The sequence below is a fragment of the Vicia villosa genome, linkage group LG3, assembly GCF_029867415.1.
Source record: "Vicia villosa cultivar HV-30 ecotype Madison, WI linkage group LG3, Vvil1.0, whole genome shotgun sequence".
NCBI classification, from domain to species: domain Eukaryota; kingdom Viridiplantae; phylum Streptophyta; class Magnoliopsida; order Fabales; family Fabaceae; genus Vicia; species Vicia villosa.
The window spans coordinates 84,738,209-84,757,975 of record NC_081182.1 but is presented as its reverse complement, the minus strand read 5'-3'; the positions used below and the strand labels follow the sequence as shown (position 1 = coordinate 84,757,975).

At 31.5% G+C, this 19,767-nt stretch overlaps 1 protein-coding gene across 1 annotated transcript; it reads right to left on the bottom strand.

Annotated features, from left to right (window-relative positions):
* Positions 1-18,115: 18,115 nt before the first annotated feature.
* Positions 18,116-19,380, bottom strand: LOC131656248 (CASP-like protein 2A2). Its single transcript, XM_058926000.1, has 3 exons — positions 18,872-19,380; positions 18,688-18,802; positions 18,116-18,586 (listed from the first exon to the last, which is right to left on the bottom strand). The coding sequence occupies exons 1-3, from the start codon at positions 19,330-19,332 to the stop codon at positions 18,302-18,304; spliced, it is 861 nt and encodes a 286-aa protein (XP_058781983.1). The 5' UTR covers positions 19,333-19,380; the 3' UTR covers positions 18,116-18,301.
* Between the last annotated feature and the right edge of the window lie 387 nt (positions 19,381-19,767).

Here is a 19,767-nt window from a genome sequence, read left to right as displayed (position 1 = left end):
AGGTTTCTTCATACCCTTAGGGTGCGTTTGATTTGCAAAATGAGAAGTACTGGACAGAACAGTACTAGACAGTACAGAACAGTACAAGACAGTTTTATGTATTGTACTGTGTTTGATGATTAATGCACTGGACAATTTTTTTCTCAATTTTTCTTAATATTTCTTAATATGTTTATGCATCAGAGAAAATAATATGATTTTTACTATAATATTATTTATTGATATATAAAATATTAATATTTATGAATCAAAATATTAAATAATAAAAAGGAGGAAAAAAGGATAAAGAGATAAATGTTTTTACTTTGTCGTTTTAATATATTTATGAAGCAGATAAAATAATTTAATTTTTAACTATAATACTTTTTTATTGTTATATAAAATATTGATATTTATGAATCAAAATATTAAATATTGAGAAGAAAAGAAAAATGACAAATAATTTTTTTTCTCTACTTTGTTTGATATGTTGATGAACGGAATAAAAATAATATAATGTTATTATAACATTATTGATTTATAAAATATTAATATTATATTTATGAATTAAAATATTAAATAATGAGAAAGAGGGTGAGAAAATATATGATATTTTGATGTTTTTTTTTAATAATCTGTACCTGGGACAAAAAGTTGTCCCATGGTTTAGTGAGGGACAAGAAATCATAGTTTTGTCCTGTCCCTTATCATTTATTTTGTCCAGTACCATAATTAATTTATGCATCAAACAAGGTACAAAGAAAGTTGTCATGTCCAGTACCATATTTATTAACAAATCAAACGCACCCTTAATTGTCATTTGTATTTTAAATGTCCTGTATTAATGACTCTAATAACCTTTATCAATATTAATAAATTTAATGACTCTAATAACCTTTATCAATATTAATAAATCTTTTATCAATAAATTTTTGGGAAATCATTGTCATGTGATTTGCGTTGTTTGTTCCAAAATTTATCAATCGTTTTTTTGGGAAATCAACCTTGTCATTTACAAGGTGAAGAGAGATTTTTCATTAATTAGTTTCATTAATTAGGGTTTTTTTTAATGGGTTTTTCTAACCTATGCAACATTGCATAAGATAAGTACAATTAATAAACTATTTCTTTCTATATAAATTATCATATTAATTATTTTTCTCATGAAAAGTAATCTTTATATTTTCTCTTTCCTACCCAATTAATGGATGAACATAAATAAATATAAATATGGTAATTTATATTTAAAAAGTGGTGTATTAATTATCTCTTATCCTATACAAAGTTGCATAGGTTAGAAAAACTCTTTTTGAATTTATCAATCGTTGTTGGCAAATCAACATTGTCATTTACTAGGTGAAGATGATCTTTCATCCAAAATTTATCAATTGCTCTTTGAAAATCAACATTGTCATTTACAAGAAGAGTGATTTTTCATTAATTAGGGTTTTGAATTTTTTAATAATTTTTGACAAATTAACATTAATGTGTTTTGAACTGCTTAATAAATATCTTGGACAAATAGAGTTTTTAGCATTTGGTGAATGTCACATCAACAAATGATTTAATGACTTTAATACCAACAATTTCAATGCAAATTATATTTTAATTTTAATTTATTTTTAAATAATATAAAATAAAATGCAAATTATATTTTAATTTTAATTTATTTTAAAATAATATAAAATAAAAAGTGATTGGACGAGGGTAACAGGGTATTCAACTCCAAATTACCAGGTCCCTTTCCTCTAGGAACTAGAATGCATAAAGCAAAAAAAATGAAATAATATATCTAAATAATAATAATAATAATAATAATTACCACCAATATTACTTATTAATCTTAATTATAATTAATTAAAAAATTGGAAGACAATAATTCAATGAAAATAGGAAAATATTTAATGTAATATATTTGTATTTCAAATTTAATAAATAGCAAAAAAATATTTTTTTAATATTTAAATTATATTATATTAATTATTAAAATGATTGAGATTTTGTTAATTTAAATGCTAACAAATTTCTATAATAATAAATACTATTATGCATTGTATCATTTGTATTTGATGTTGGCATTTGAAAACTATATGCATTTCAAATAAATATAATTTGAAAATATAAATTAATCATTGTTATTTTTGTTATCTATATAAATGTAATTATATTTAACATTATATGTTTAGAAACTATAAATAATCATGATTTTAGAGTCATTAGAAATAATTATACATTATTTAGAAATCATAATACTATTTACTACGAATTATTAGTATTTTTTATATATTTATAACCAAAATTTTTATTTAAAAACAATTTCATTTGGTTTTATACTCCATCCAATTTTAGTTAATAGATCTACATTAAAAGGGGTTGTAGTTTATAACGGGATTTAGTTTATAATAAAAGATAAATAATATATTTTAATTAATATTAAGAATATGTAAATTAAAATTACACGTAATTATATATCGATGTAAATTGTATTCTTTAATAATAAAATGATAATATTTATATTATAAATTGTTATAAATACTTCCTTACTAACAAAACATGAAACAATTATTTTATCAAAAAAAATGAGAAAATTATGATAGGCGAATACATAACTTTATCATGAAACACATTAATTTGTCATATTTTTTAAATTTAAAACATAATCAAAAGATAATGACTTATGACATGTTGTATATTGTACAAATATATGAGAATGTAATTATAATGTTAAGTAATATATACAAAGTTAAACCCTAATATTAATAGAAAAAAATTATACCTCACTCAATTTTATTAAAAAAAAAATTGACTCTTAAGATAATATTTCTAAAAATCATATTTGTGAATGATTGTAAAGTATCCATCTTATTAAAAAATTTATATTATATATAAAATTTAATAATAATAATAATAATAATAATAATAATAAATAATTTAATTTTGTTTTATACATCACTCAATCTTATTGAATAGATTCATATTAAAACGAGTTTTAGTTTAGGGTTAATAGACATTTTCCCCCTGCCATATAGGCGAGATTCAGTTTACCCCCTATTAAAATTTTTTTTGGATTATCCCCTGTATTTTTAGGGTACCCCTAAGCGTGTAAAAAACAGTGAAAAACCAGGGGGTAAATCAAAAAAACAAGTTTACAGGGGGTCCTAGGGGTAAATCATAGAGCTTTTCATATTTCAAGGGGGAAATCCAAAAAAAAAAATATTAATAGGGGGTAAACCGAATCTCGCCTATATGGCAGGGGGACAAATGTCTATTAACCCTTTAGTCTATAACTAAAATACAGCTTAATATTTATGATATATTTTAATTTAAGACTAGGAATATAAACATTGAAATTACACACAATTATATACCTATGTAAATTATAGTTTTTCAATAATAAAATGATAATATTTATACTAAAAATTGCTGTAAATATTTGTTTTAAAAAAAATATGAGACAATTATGATATATGAAAAACACAACTTTTTAATGAAAAACACAAATTTGTCATTCTTTATATTCAATTTATTTTATTATGTATTAAATTTATAAGACATATGGATAAATTATTTAATTTATTATTAAATTTGCAAACGAGTTTTAGGTTATATAATTTTAATATTTTTTTATATTTTATTATATAATTAATAAATTAATTCATTTTGACAAATCCCTAATATTTATATCTTCAGCTATTTTGTTTGTCTTTTTTTGTTAAATTTTATTTATTTATTTATTTATTATTATTATTATTATTATTATTATTATTATTATTATTCATATTACTCGACTCGTGCGATCATACGGGTTTATTAGGAGACTAAAATTGATATACAACATTTTTCTTTCATTCTAATTAAAATACATCACATACTAACATAAAAATATACAATATACTTCTAATTATACTTCTTTACCCAAAGTTACAACCACATATCCAAAGTTCCATAATAGAAAGATAGAATGATATACTTTTTGCTCATAAACTCCACATGCAAATTTAGAAAACAATAAATCTTACAACTTCACACACAAAAAAACGACATTGTGCGACAAGTGCGAACGCACGAGTCTTTTACTAGTTATCACATAAAATGTACTGTGAGATGGATATATTATATAAATTCAAATGTGATTGAAAAAAAATCAATATTGTTATGTTTAGCGAGATCACTTAGATGTAAATTTAGGAGTTAGGATATTACACATAATGTGACTTGTGAGTATATAACAATTATTATTATTTTGTTTACAAATATAAAAGATTTAAATGTATTTTTAATTTTTTATGCTCACTTATGCTTCTTTTAATGTATACTCCAAGTGGTGCCCTTCAAAAATTTCTCATCTCTTAGAAAACTACCTACCTTTTTAATCAAAGTTTTTGGAGTTTGTTTAAGTCCACACAGAGCTTTATGCAATATGTATACCTTGTTTTACAAACCAACACGTTGTGCAACATAAACTTCTTCATCTCATGAGCCATTTAGAAATGTACATTTCACATCCATCTGACACATACTGTAACATCCCGATTTTATTAACTATTTTATTAATTAGCTTATTTGGTGTTTTTAATAATTATTTATTTTATTTAATTAATTGGTGTGATATTTATTTATGTGATTTTGTGCTAATTGGATTAATTGGACTATTAGTAAATATTATGAGATAATATGTTATTGGGCCTAAGTGGTAGAAATAAGACACTAGGTGAGATTATTAGCTAAGCTCAAATTAGAGAAAAAAGATAGTAAGAAAGAGTTAGGTCATTCTTTCTCTTTCATAACTTTGGTAAGAAGAATAGAGGAGAGAAGAGAGGAGAAGGGGATTGTGAGATTCTCGAAGATTGATACCGGACAATTCTCACAAACTAAAGAAGTAGTCACCAACCCCATTGCTGGTAAATCGATAACCATCTCACCACCCAAATTAGACAGAACAAGACCTAATCTTTTAACACAATCAGCGGCTATAAAACAATGCGAAGCACCCGTGTCAATAATAGCAATTAAAGAAATGCCATTAATAAAACAAGTACCTCTGATCAGTCGATCACCCTTATCCGTCTGAGTTCCAGCCAACGCAAACACCTTCCCACCAGCTTGAACCTTCTTCTTCGGACATTGACCGCTCATGTGTCCCTCTTCACCACAATTAAAACACACTACTCCCTTGGACGCACAGTCGGATGATATATATCCTGCCCTTCCACACTTGAAACATTTCCTCGCGTCACTATTGCAGACATCACTTTTGTGGCCAGGTTTACCACACTTAAAACATACAATCTTAGCAGGAGCATCTCCCCCACCAAACCTTTGTCCATAACTCATCTTTTGCTTACCCTTTCCTCCGTCATACGGCTTCCCACGATTCTGCGGACCCTTGTTCCTCTTTTCATTAATCACCTTATGATGAGCATTGCTATCCTCATCATAAATCCTACAGCTGTCCACCAAATCTGGAAATACCCGAATCTTCTGATACCCTACCGCCTTCTTGATATCAGAACGCAACCCATTATGGAACTTAATGCATTTAGAAAATTCTGCTCCCTCACCAACAAAGTGCAGGTAGAATTTCACAAGTTCATTAAATTTTGCCGCATATTCAGAACAGACATGTTGCCTTGAACCAACGCCAGAAACTCAGTCTCCTTCTTGCCACGGACATCCTCCAGATAATACTTCCTCAAAAACTCTCTTTTGAACACTGTCCAGGAAATCTCTTCACCTGTTGCTTCTAACCTTGCCAAAGCCTCCAGCCACCAATCATCAGCTTCCACAACTAACTGATGAGTGCCATACCTGACTTTCTGCTCTTGCGTGCAATCCATCACACGAAAGATCCTCTCCATCTCTTTCATCCAAGTCAAGGCTCCCTCGGGGTCATGCGTTCCTTTAAACACAGGAGGATTCTCCCTCTGGAAAGTCGCTAAAATCCGAGACCTTGCATTCTCATCTGTATGCATAGCTTCATCCATAGCTTGCAATGCAGCAGCAATAGCGGCGTCATTACGTCCAGCCATCACTAAACTTCACAATAACACCAAGAGAAGTAAGCCCAAAGAATAACACAAGAAAGGTTAGAGCAAAGGACACGACACTTGGTCGGACAAGACCGACCCGCTCTGATACCACTAATGTAACACCCCAATTCTACCCAAGCTGTTAGGTACAAATATCAGAGTATAAAAATTAAATTCATATAAACAATTAGGGTATTACACTTAAGGAACCACATCACCAAAAATAACATTCTCGCAAAAGATGCGTAACACAAATAATCAAAGAGGAAAGATTCTCATAAACACTTGACAGTATTTATATATATATATATATATATATATATATATATATATATATATATATATATATATATATATATATATATATATATATATATATATATATATATATATATCGGTAAACAGAATATCCACAGTATTCCTCCAAAACACAACGTATGATAAGGTATCCAAAATACATAATATGAGTACATCCAAAAGATCAAATATACATCAAAAGGATCCTATAAGCATCATCTACAAAATAAGTGTTCAATCCCCCATAGGTGTTACGTATCACGAGCGGACGACACCAAAACGGACGACTACTAAAAGAGCACCTACACCTGCGGATCACCTGCACATTACCCACGAGTAGGTAAAATTAAGGAAGAAGGGTGAGTATAATTTATAATGAAAAAGCATGATAAATATAGTAATGCCAACAAGTATCATCAAGAATCATACAACAAGGTAATCCACTAAGTCAACCACAATCAATGTATGAACAATGCGATAAATAAGTGAGAACATAATGGTAAATACAGATAGTGATGAATGAGACTCGACTATGCATATGCATGTGGTACCCAAATCCGGAGTAAACTCCTCCTTGTCATTATAACAAATACACCTTGCCGAGCATTATGCTGGGACTTCTTTCCACTCAGGAAAATACACCGTTGTCGAGCAGTAAGCTACGAAAAACTGTCATTGAGCATTTAGCCCCCACTGATGACCTCTTGCCACTCGGGCAAATACACCTTTACCGAGCATTAAGCTCCTACTGGTAAAAATTGCCAATTCAGGCCACCTGTTAATAGCATTCCGCCATTAACGTATTGAAATTTGAAATGTTATGCTGTGCTCACAAACGACTCGATTACATAACGACGACAACAATAATATAACTCGGTCACATATCCATATCACACCGGTTATATTAATCCACACGGATACATCATAAATACCACTCAGGCTTTCATAATCACACAACACACATTTACCGTCAAAACACACCTGATTAGTAAATATTATTTCACAAAAATATATTTATGAAAACTCATACAACCACCAACACACTCCTCTTTATCATAAAACATACTCAATAATTTCCATAACACTTCAAACGACGCGTAGAAACGGTCTACAGTTCAAAAGATACAACAAAATGAAGTTTGGAAAAACTATATTTTACACTGTCCGCTTGAGCTCCGCTTAGCGGACCCAGACAGAAAATTAATAGTAAAAAATGCAGAAGCTCCGCTTAGCGGAACGTCACAGAGATTTTTCTGCAAAAGAACCTCCGCTTAGCAGACTCAGGGCCGCTTAGCGGACCTGCGCAAACCTAGAAAAATCAGTTCTGCAACAGTCCGTCTCAGCTCCCTCTAAACCATTCAAAATCCATTTAAACCTTCATCCCAACACCAATACAACACAAACATGCTATATATACACCTAATCCTTGATTAACACATGGTTGGATCATCACATAACACCTTTGACCTATATTTCTTCATAAGCAAGAAAAAATGGAGAAATGAAAAACAAACATGATCAATGAAGATATCTATCATCATACTTCACATACACACCACAAAATCATGTTTATAACTTCAAAACTCACAAAACTCACAATCCACCATTGTTGGTCAAGCATAGAAAATGAACAAGAACAAGAACAAAAACAAAACTATAAGAATCATACATCCAAGATAAATTAGACTCACCCCCTTACCTTGGTTAATCTTGATTCTAGCTTGGGTTTGGATTTTCTACAACTCTCTTCTTCTCTTTGTTTTTCTCTTCTTTCTCTTCTCTTCACAAGTTTTCTCTCTTTTTCTTTCTTTTCTTCTTTTTCTGGTTTTTCTTTCTATTCTCTCTTATCTCTTTTCTTTCTCCCCCTTACTTCCTATTCACTCATAAAATATCTAACTAAAATATCTATTTTACGGTCTAAACTTAATTGCTCTGAAAAACCCCAAAACGCAAAAGTAATATGTCATATATATTTCTACTACCGAAAACATAAAAATCATCGATTAAATAATAATCTACTATACCGAACTATTACCGACTGACACGACTCAAAAACGGTAAAATTTAGGAAAATACAACAAACATCACAATTAATCAGAAAAACACATTTACGGGCATTACACCATTGTTTTCATGTTACTCTGAAATGTTTATTTAATTGTCGCGGGGTTTAGAAGGGTGTTACATTAGGCACCATTAATAGTGATAGAAAGATGAGCCGAGGCCAAAATGCTATGAATCCATGTACAAAAAACATTACTGAAATCGAAAGACTAGAGCACTTTAAGAAGGAACTTCGAAGTTGAAGTATCAAACGCCTTAGCAATATCCACTTTAATAGAAACATTCCCACCAAAAGATTTATCGTCTAAGAGATTCAAGGCTTTCGATGCAACACACACACAATCCCTTATGCAACAACCTTGATTAAAAGACCTTTGCTCCATCGACACGATTGAAGGCATAAGAATGGCTAACCTGTCAGCGAGAATCTCGATGATGATTTTAAATTTGAAATTTCCTAGCGCAATATGTATGACGTTATGCATGGAATCCGCATCTTTGACTTTCGGCACCAGAACGATGGATTTGGAATTATAGTTGGGAAGGATCCATCCACTGCGAAAGAATTGGGTAACAACATTTCACACATCAGTTTTGATAATATCCCAGTAGGTATGATAAAAAACACCTCCAAAACCATCTGGCCCCGGAGCACTAGATTTATTGAGATTAAAAACAACCCTCTTGATTTCATCAGCCGCCAGAATAGAATATAGCATCTTGTTCATGTCAACATTTATCAGATTAGGAATCAGGTCATCCACAAATTCTAGCCCCTACGGATCATCTGCAAAGTAGAAACTGTTAGTGAAAAAAATCAACAACAAGGTTCACAATGGAAACTGGATCCTGGAAAGTCAGATTGCCATTCTTCAGGACAAAAATGGTACTCTTGGAGTTCTTGATTTTGGTCACCCTTTGGAAAAAAGCAGTATTTCTATCACCCTCCTGATGCCAATTGAGCCTAGATTTATCTAACTAGAATTCTTCCTCCATGGCCAAAGCTTTCTCTAATTGATGTTGAGCCAAAATCTCTTTGTTCCTGAGCATAACAAAACCACCCTCTTGATCAATTTTATTTTGAATTTACAAAAGCTTAGCATTCAAATCTTTCACCAAATCGTGAATGTTTCAAAAAATGTCGCAGTTCCATCCTTTTAAATGAACTTTAAGCAATTGCAACTTCTGGGTTAAAATAAACATCGGGCATCCAACAACATTAGTAAACCAAATATTAGAAATGAACGATTTGCATCCATCATGGAGAGACCACATGCTGAGAAAATTCAAAGAAGAGAAATGAAAAGAGTTACCAAACTTAACATCCAGCAGTAGGGGATGATGATCTGATCTCAAACGGAAGAGAGACAAGACACTCATCGAACTAGCCAATGAGAACCATAGCTGATTACCAAAAGCCCTTTCCAACCTGCATTCCACTAGACCGTGAGAGGGATAATCCACAAGATTGTTGTGATCAGACTAGGATTTAAAGTCACTCATATGCACGCGATTTGGGGAATGCACACCATTGTGCTCATGAGCACCAGCAATAACATTAAAATCACCAATAATACACCAAGGCAAAGAGTGATCAGATAGGATGAGAGAGGTGTCTTCCCAAAGTCTCATTCTTTCTAGATGACAATTGGATGCATAGACAACAGTGATGCCCATCAAGGTAGAATTACCAGAAAAGTGAAAGAAATATGTTGACCAGAAACGAAGATAAATGAGGGTTCCAATTAGGTTTACACATGCCCATAGATTGAGGAGAGAGTTGGGCCTAAGGTTTGGTGAAAAAATCTCAAGGCCAAGAGAATTGAGGTAGTTAGGGGGGAGGTCGAGCAAATTCATCCACGGTTCCGCAACAATGCAAAAATCAAGGTGGTGAGTATTAACAAGTTTTTTTAGAGCCAATCTAGTATGGGCATTAGCTAGGCCCCGCAATTTCCAATAGAAGCACTTCATAAAAAAGGCTTGAGAGCAACCTTCTTAGAGTTAGTACATTTACTCTTTGACTTGGTCTTTTTTTCCGGCGATTTAGAGATGACAAGCTGAAAGTCAGGGGGCTCATAAGAGGGATTTTCCTCAGATTCAGAAAGGGATTCCTTCTCATTCATATCTAAAAGTTTATCCCAGGATTTCATTAAAAAATTTATCTCAAATTGAGGTTGGGAGTCTGTCACAAAATCTGCTACCACTGTGCCAGAGAGGATAAAACAAGGGTTAAAATATTAGTATTCAGAATAAGCTTTAGAACATGATCTGCATAGGCAGCATCAAAATCCTGAATAGAGAGGGACCTGTGGATTTTCCTACATCAGAGTTTTGGTATTGTGGCTCTATAACAGGCTACACTAGAGAGATGACAGCATTATGATTAACAATAACTAGCAATGGGCTAGTAACACCAGAGGTTCGTCCCACATTCTCAACCTCAACATGAATATGTTGAGCTTCCAGAATCATATCTTCATTCACTTTATTTTGCTGAACTTTATCCACTTTTGGTATACCTTTACCCGCAGTCAAACCAATACGCCTCCTGCAAGAATCATATTGGTGCCCAATGACCTTACAATGAGTGCAGAAATCAGGGAGTTTTTCATACTCAATTTCCACAAAGAAAGCAAATCCAACCCTTTCCACAAGGATTTTGTACGTCAGCTTTTTGACCAAATCGATGCCAACCAGAACCCGCATGAAATGTCTAAAAGAGCGATCAAATATAGGTTTACTAGATGTAGAATCAATGCAGATGGGCGTATCGGGACTACTGGCAATAGCAAAAATAATATTTGGCCTCCAATACTCTTGAAGAAATCCATGAATTTTCACCCAGACTTGAGCAGAACTTTGATTCACATTAGTAGGCACAAAATGTTTGGAACAGGGAAAGAGCTTCAGAATCCTAGGGTTTAGATTCCATGAGCTTAGGGATCTTACCCGCTGCACATCTTCAAGACACGTAAAGGAAAACTCATAAAATCTAAGGACGTGACACCATATTTGTTGATGTTAGTCCATTGAGTAGCTAGCTTTGGAACAAACTGCAGCAATAGTGAGGGGCGTAGACCCCTTTGGACGAATAATTCTACCATGGAGGTTATGTTTACAAGCTTGGAGACCTAACTGATATTCTTCTTCAGAAATTGTTATAGAGATATTGGCTCCCTTGATACAAGGAATTGGCTCCTGACTTTGAGGAATGACACAAACATTGCGAACCGTATTAGCAAAGGATTTGGAAACATTTGCTTGGACTGTCTGCTGAACTGAAATCGCAGGTTTGGCTAGAACCGATGGAATACAATTGCTTTCAGGGAAAATGTCATGGGGGGTAAAATAAAGCCATAAGAAGGAAAGGGAAGAAAGAGAAGATTAGATCAACGGGAAGACCGAGGAAAGGGGTGTCGTTATGTCAAATGAGAAAGTAACGAGGGAAGAGGTGTCGCTTCACCATTTTGAAAAATACGATGCTTTAAAAATAGTAAAAATTATAGCAAATTAAATACATCCTCCATTCTCTTTTATAAACAATTTTATATTTTTAAACTAATAATATATATATATATATATATATATATATATATATATATATATATATATATATATATATATATATATATATATATATATATATATATATAAAGCAAAATGAGAATTTAGGCAAGTTTGCCAAGTGTCAACATTTTAGACACCTTACTATTTTAAAAATTTATATTTTAGGTAATCTTATTATATTTATTATAATTTATTTTTAATTGTTTTTTATTTTATTTCGGATTTTTGTTAGTATTCCAGTACAATTTATATTTATTATTGCTAATATCTACTTTCTATATTGAATGATATCAATGCACCATAAATCGAAAAAATCAGTCATAATAATAATGAATATAATAAAGTAAATGTATTCCCCATAAATCAATTTATATTCCAAAGCAACTACCTAAATTGGCCGTGAATCTATCCATTTCCATAAAAAATCAAAGGTTATGCAAATTCATTTTCTATAAATTCATCACTTCCACCTCCGTCGATATCACTTTAACACCAAACACAACCTTCATTAATCACTAACACAAACAATCTTTTTGATAAGAAAAATCAGAAATAGAATCAAAGAGGAGAGGATGAGCATATTGAGTTTTTTTTTTTTAAATCTGCTCTTGCTTGCATACAATGTTGCATATGTCTTTTTATGGTTGGTATAATCATTTTATTCGATTCTTTATTACCACCGGAAATTTTAGATCTCAAATTGGTAATGTTTCAGTGCTCTCAAACCCATTTCTCGAAATCGAAACCTTTCTCTAATCCATTATTGCTATTTGGTGAAGATTGTTGTAGAAATAGGTTGAAGAGATTGTGAAGTTGCTTGCTTCTGGTGATGATGATTTTGGGTGGTAATGTTTAATCTACTCCATTGTTACTTCTTATAACTTACCATGTGGTGTTTTTTATGGATCTGGTTGAATCTATTTTTGTTTGTTTTAGGTTTTATTTCTATTGAATCTTGCATATAATCTTTCAGTGAGGTGTGTTGTTGATACTGTTTGGTGATGTTGATGTATATTGGTTTTAAAAATGAACGGCATTTTGGTTTTTATGACCGGAAGAGATATTGTTAGTGGTGACATTTAGCTCCATTATTTCGTAAGTTTTTCTAAAAGAATGATAAAACATTATTGAGATTTGCATTTTTGTTATTATATTTTAGTTATAATATTGTAGTTAGTTGAATTGTGTGAGTAAGTGTGATGTTGTGCATGTATTGTTTGAAGGATGAAAACAAAGAAATTGTGAGAAAACAAGAACACAAATAACATTTTGTTTTGCCATCTTCAGCATTTATAGGATTGTTGAATTACATTGCAATGTTGTGATGACTAGCCATTTTAGTCGTATGATTTCTCAGTGACTTATATAAAGTCCTTATTCTTATGCATACTTATATTTCAAAAGTTGTGTTGATTTATAACAATTTGATTTATATTGTATTGATGCTATATGAATGTTTCAATAAAACTTAAACAATTTAGAATAACTTATTTTGACAGTAGTTTGATGGAAATCTGCATGTATGACGTTTGCTTGTCCATTTTACAAGTATAGTAGTAGTAAATGACCAAATCTTAATCTTTAGAATCAATAGCATCTTATACAATGTAAACTCTCTATTATCCAACTATTAATTATTATATGACTAGCGTCTGACAAAGAAGAATTTGACCTTTATATCTTATTAAAAAAATTATTATCATTTATGGTGTTGCTTTAATTTATTTTTCATATCTTCCCAATGTAGTATTATAGAATTTTAATCATTTCATTTTTGTTTCTCTTTTCAATGCTGAGTTTATTTTCTTTGTATTAATAAACATTATTGTCATTTAATGCGTTGGTTTTATAAATAGAAATAAACATCTAAGAAGACAAATAAATAAAAATAGTTTTGAATATTTCAATTTTTTAACGGGTTGTTGTATTTATTAAAGAATATAATTTTATGCTTTTTTTACCATCATATAAGAAAATAAATTATAAAGAAAAATAAAATTTATTAATATGCTACTTCTTTTAAACATATCATCCAATAAATTTTGAGGCCTAATTAATTCAATTTTAGTTTGATTCAAACTCAAAATTGAGACAAGGGGACCCTCTGTCACCTTATCTTTTTATTCTTATCTCAGAAGGGTTGTCTACCCTGATTAAAGACTCGGTGGCTAGTGGAAATATTCACGGGGTTCAGATTTGTAGAGGGGCACCTATTGTGTCCCATCTACTTTTTGCTGACGACTGTTTTTTGTTTTGCAGGGCAAATTTTTCGGAAGTTAAACACTTGATGAGTTTACTTGGTATCTATGCAACTGCAGCTGGTTAGGAGATTAATCTGACAAAATCAGAAGTATATTTTAGCCGTAACTTGAGCTTGTCGGCGCAGGAAGATCTTGCAAATATTATGGGAGTTCGGCATGTGTTGGGAACAGGAAAATATTTGGGTTTGCCGTCTATGATAGGAAGGAGCAAGAGGGCTATTTTTTCTTTTATTAAGGATCGCATTTGGAATCGCATCAATTCTTGGAAGGGGCGGTCTTTATCCAGAGCAGGTAAAGAAATAATGATCAAGTCAGTTTTGCAAGCTATTCCAACTTATATCATGAGCATGTTCATTCTTCCGGATGTGGTTATTAATGAGATTGAAAAAATGTTAAATTCATTTTGGTGGGGTGGAGGGTCTAACGGCAAAGGCATAAGATGGAAAGCATGGGATAAGTTGACTTGTCTGAAAGCTGATGGAGGATTGGGCTTTAGGGATTTTAAGGCGTTTAACTTGGCTATGGTGGCTAAGCAAGGTTGGTTCCTCATGACAAATCCGAATGCTTTAGTGGCCAGAATCTTCAAAGCGAGGTATTTTCCGAGATCTAGTTTTCTTGACTCTAAGTTGGGTTATAATCCTAGCTTTGTTTGGCGGAGTATTTGGAAGGCTCGAGAAGTCCTTATGCTTGGTTGTAGATGGCGGATCGGTGATGGAAGAAACATAAGGGTTATGAATGAACCATGGCTAAGGGGGGGGGGGGGGGGGGGTAGAGAAGGTTGCTTAATGGGACCGCAAAATCAAGGTGTGTATTCTTTAACCGTCCAGGATCTGTTGTTGACTAATGTTAAACAATGGAATATGGGAGCTTTATGTGATGTGTTTGATTATTCAATGGTCTGAGATATTTTACAAGTCCCATTGACAGAGGAAACAGTTGAAGACCGTATGGTTTGGAAGGATGATGCTAACGGTAATTATAGTGTTGTTCGGGATATAGAATTTGGAGGAAGCATCAGGAAAGTGGTGGTTTGGCTAAGGAAGGAGGTTATTGGATTAATCTTTGGAATATCATAGCTCCGGCTCGTGTGAAACATCTTCTTTGGAGGATTTGTAGTGATTGTCTCCCAACAAAGGTGCGTCTTATTCATTATCATGTTCCGTGTACTCCCATTTGTCAGCTTTATGGTAATAATTATGAGGATGACTGGCATGTTTTTATCGGATGTTCGGAAACTCTCTCGTGTTGGCAGTCGGCATGTCTTACTGATATCATCTCTTCTCGTATCCATAGTTTCCAGGATTTCAGGTCACTTATTTTTGATATTTGTATGAAGGAGGATAGGAATACCGCAGGCAGGGTAGCGGTTATGTTGGAAGGGTTGTGGAAGAATAGGAACGACTTTGTTTGGCATAATGAAAAAGAAGATGCATCTAAACTCGGATGGCTAGCATTTCACAAGTGGCAAGATTGGTTTATGGCCCAAAATATTCAAGAGCCGCAGGTGGGTAACGAAGAGTTGATTTCATGGAACCCGCCGCCTTTTGGTAGTTTTACTTGCAATGTGGATTCCGCTTTTAATAAGCGTGTAGGGACTACGAATCGTGGGTGGTGTATCTGTAACGACCATGGTAACTTTGTTGCTGCAGGTACTGCTTGGGGCGGTAGTATTTTCTCGGTGCTCGAAGCAGAGGCGTTAGCTCTTAAGGAAGCAATTCTATCAGTTATTATGCTCCATAATGCTCCGACAATTTTTGAAAGTGATTCCCAACAGGTGGTCCAAGCTCTTAGTTCCAATACGTCGGTAGCTCTGAGTTTATTCTAATTATTAACTCTATTAAGTCTTTGCTTTTAGATTACCCAAACTTTGAGGTAAAGTTTATTAAGCGTCAAGCGAATATGGTTGCCCACACTTTAGCTAAGGCGGACAATTCTTGGTTTCGACGCTGTATGTTTGATGTAATTCCTCCTTGTATTACTTTTTATCTAATTAATGAAAGCAGTTAAGCTTGTTTCAGTAAAAAAAAAAGAAACAACCAAAGATAATTATTTTTTTACTGTAATTAGTACACACAAAATTCTAATAGCGCGAGAAAAAAATTTAATCGCATTAAATAATGTAGAAAATATTATATAATAAATAAATATTTATAATTTTATTTATTTGTGATGTTCTTTTTAAAAAAAAATATGTATTTGTTACTCATAAATATTTTGTGTTGGTTTTGAACAAATATAGCCTATTATTTAAGATCAACATTTATATATTTTCAACCGCAATTGCTCCTTAAAATCCAAAATAAAATTCATTCTCAACCGCTTGCGTCCCACAAAAAAAGGGCGGGATTAAGAATTTTATTTTTTTGAGTTTAAATTGTAAACAAGAATAATAATTACCTTTAATATTATTTCAATTAATTGACTTATATATATCTAAATTTAGTATAACCAAAACATAGGTTAATTACTTGATTTTTTTTATTATTATTTTTTTATTATTTCAATTTCCTAACATAGAATTTTAAGCCGACAAACTGTAAAATCAAATAAAAGAAATGATTTTAATTTGTACAATTTTTTTGTATTGCATGAATAATAATATTTAATAAAATATAAAATATTATAATTTATATTATTCATTTGTATTGTATAAATTTTATTTAATAAATATTTTATTATAAATTAAATATTTATGAAAAAGATAAATAAATTAATTAACCCACTCGAATAAAAGTGCAAACGCGGCCTAAGTTATGTTGGCAAGACAATCTATATTTTTTAAATAAAACAATTTTATTAAATTTCTTGATCATCAAACATAGACTCGCCCTACAAAATATACAAACAAAACATACATGTTCGACGAGAATGCTTATAATAAGATAGGGGTAGAGATGACAATGAGACTGATTTATCCACAAGTTAGAAACTCTAAAGATTTTATTCTTTCTGTTAATAAATAATAATAAAATATTTATATGATTAATAAATTAATATTTCATTATCCAATATGCAAATGGGTTCTAGGTTATGCAAATTTATTAATTCTTAATGCAGATTAAAAATAATTATAGTAGATTATATTTAATTCATAATTTTATATTATTGTTTTTATATATCTTCAATACTAGTTATTAACTTTTTCTAATATAATTGTAGTAAATTCAAACAATTTCAAATTATAATTATTGTATTCAAAATTAGAAAAAAAATATTTGTGTTTTAAAATTTACTACAAAATATTCAACTTCTCCTTATTTAATATGATTTATCTTATATTTTATTAGATAAACAAACATATACTTAATAAAAAAAATATATATGATATTATGACTTGATATAAGACAAAATAAATTTGACTTGAAAAAATATTAATTTTTTATGATAAAATGTTAACATTTATACTAAAAAAATATTTAAGAATTTGTTTTTATGAAAAAAAGAAGAGATAATTATGATTGGTGAATACATAAATTTCTAATGAAAAGAAATACTTTTCATTCTTTTTATATTTTAATTTGTTAATTATTTTTTTTTAATAAGCAATTTATACCTAGCAGGATTCGAACCTGAGACCTTGAGAGGAGCACACTCACACTATACCACACACACAATTTGTTTTATTATTAAACAGAATAATTAATAGTAGTAATTAGTAAACTAATTTTAAATTACTTAAAACGTTTTTATTTGACATATGCATATTTAAAAAATGAAAAAATAATACTAAAACTAAATTAATTTTTACTAAATGATTAGAGAAGCTTTCTAATATTCAACTTTTTAAATATTGCTAAACTATCTAGTATCCAACCTTTTATGATTAGCCGATAAATTTTATAAAAAATAATTCTAAGTTCCATTTGTCTATAGACAAATCTACCGATCTTTATCTCACATTTATTCGATACGAATATATATGTGGTCAATTATGAAGCAGGTTAAAGTGATCCATGAACCATATATAATAAATAAAAGTCTGGTAATACATAGATACATTTAATTTAATATTATTGGCCATACGGCCATACCTATCTTAAGCATAAAACATAGAAAATTAACTACTAAATTATCATCCTATAACACAACAAGCATAAGTATCAGCTAGCCACGGAAAGCAGGAGCAATGTGGTGAGTTTCTGTAGCATCACTGGTGCTACTTGCTGGAACATCATACTTGCTGAACAGCTTGTAAGATGAAATGAGAGAAAGAATCACATAGCAAACCAGTGCTACAAAAGTGATAGTTACTGATGCTGTGACCTTATGACAAAACTGACCAAAAGAACCACAAGCTGAACTCCACACTGTTGCACTGTCTCCATTCTCAGCCAGGAACACCACCTCCATCGACGAAGCTCCCGCACTCAAAACTATGTATGTTAGTGCCTAAGAAAGAAAACATATACACAAAGAATTTCAGTTTTTCTAATGCCATTTGCATGCTCAAACGCACCTTGAAATATAAAGGAGACTAGTTACTATCGAACCTGGTCGAGGAAGAAGAAAGTCCAAGCACGAGATATAGTAGGACGGGGGACAGCAACAAGAACAGCTGAAAGTAGGGAGTAACCTGCGCAAATACCATTCGCGTGCACCAAATACCTGCACCCCCCAATTTTATAACCAAAATACTCACATGCAAAATGTTTTCAGGAAAATATATATATGTACCTGAAAGCTCCAAGGTCAGTGTAGGAAACAGATCCATTATCGTTTTCTTCGGAGTTCTTAAGCATGAGGACAAGAGCTGTAACGCAAAGGCCAATGGGAAGTAGACGCAAGAAAGTCTCGGCAGTGCGTAGGAAGGTAGGTTTGTTACCTTCTTGTTCCTGATCACCAGTTGCAGCAACAGAAGGTCCCATCATAAGCTGCATTGGAGATCTTGTAGTTGTAACTACAATACCAGTTCCTTTCTCCATCATCACAAGATCAATAGATGTGTATTGTTTCTGGCTAGGTTTTGATGAGTTTTGGTTAGGGCAGAGAAGCAAGTGTACTAGAGTAACTACTATTTGAGGTTTTGAAGGTAAAGGTATGTGAGGAATTAATTGGGGGAAGTTAAGGAGAGTAAAGAGAGGAGGATGGGAGAGGTAAGTTAGGTATGGAGAGACTGAATAAGCAATCAATGCCATTATGACAATCTACATATTCCAATGACATTTTGATAGGAGTGTGTCTTTTCTCTCTTTCTATACTTGCATTTCCTCCTATTCATATAACCAACAACAGCCTCAATTTGTGTAAGCATAGATAAGAGTATTTAATGGGGTTAACAACCAATTCTATTCAATGTCAAATAACATAGGAGATTTTTCTTCTAATGTCAGTCCCATATTATAATATATTATAATTAAATTGTTGTTACACTGATATTTGCGGATGTGGTTGGGGTTGTTTATATTTGTTTGTGTTTGTTGCAGATTATGATGGATGATGTTGATATAACTCAGGTTTTAGTTGATGCTTGTGAAAGTATATTCAATTCTTGCAAAATATATAAAGAAGATCTATCTTGCACTATTAACTTACCATAACTGATATTAATTTGCTTTGTAATTATGATTAAA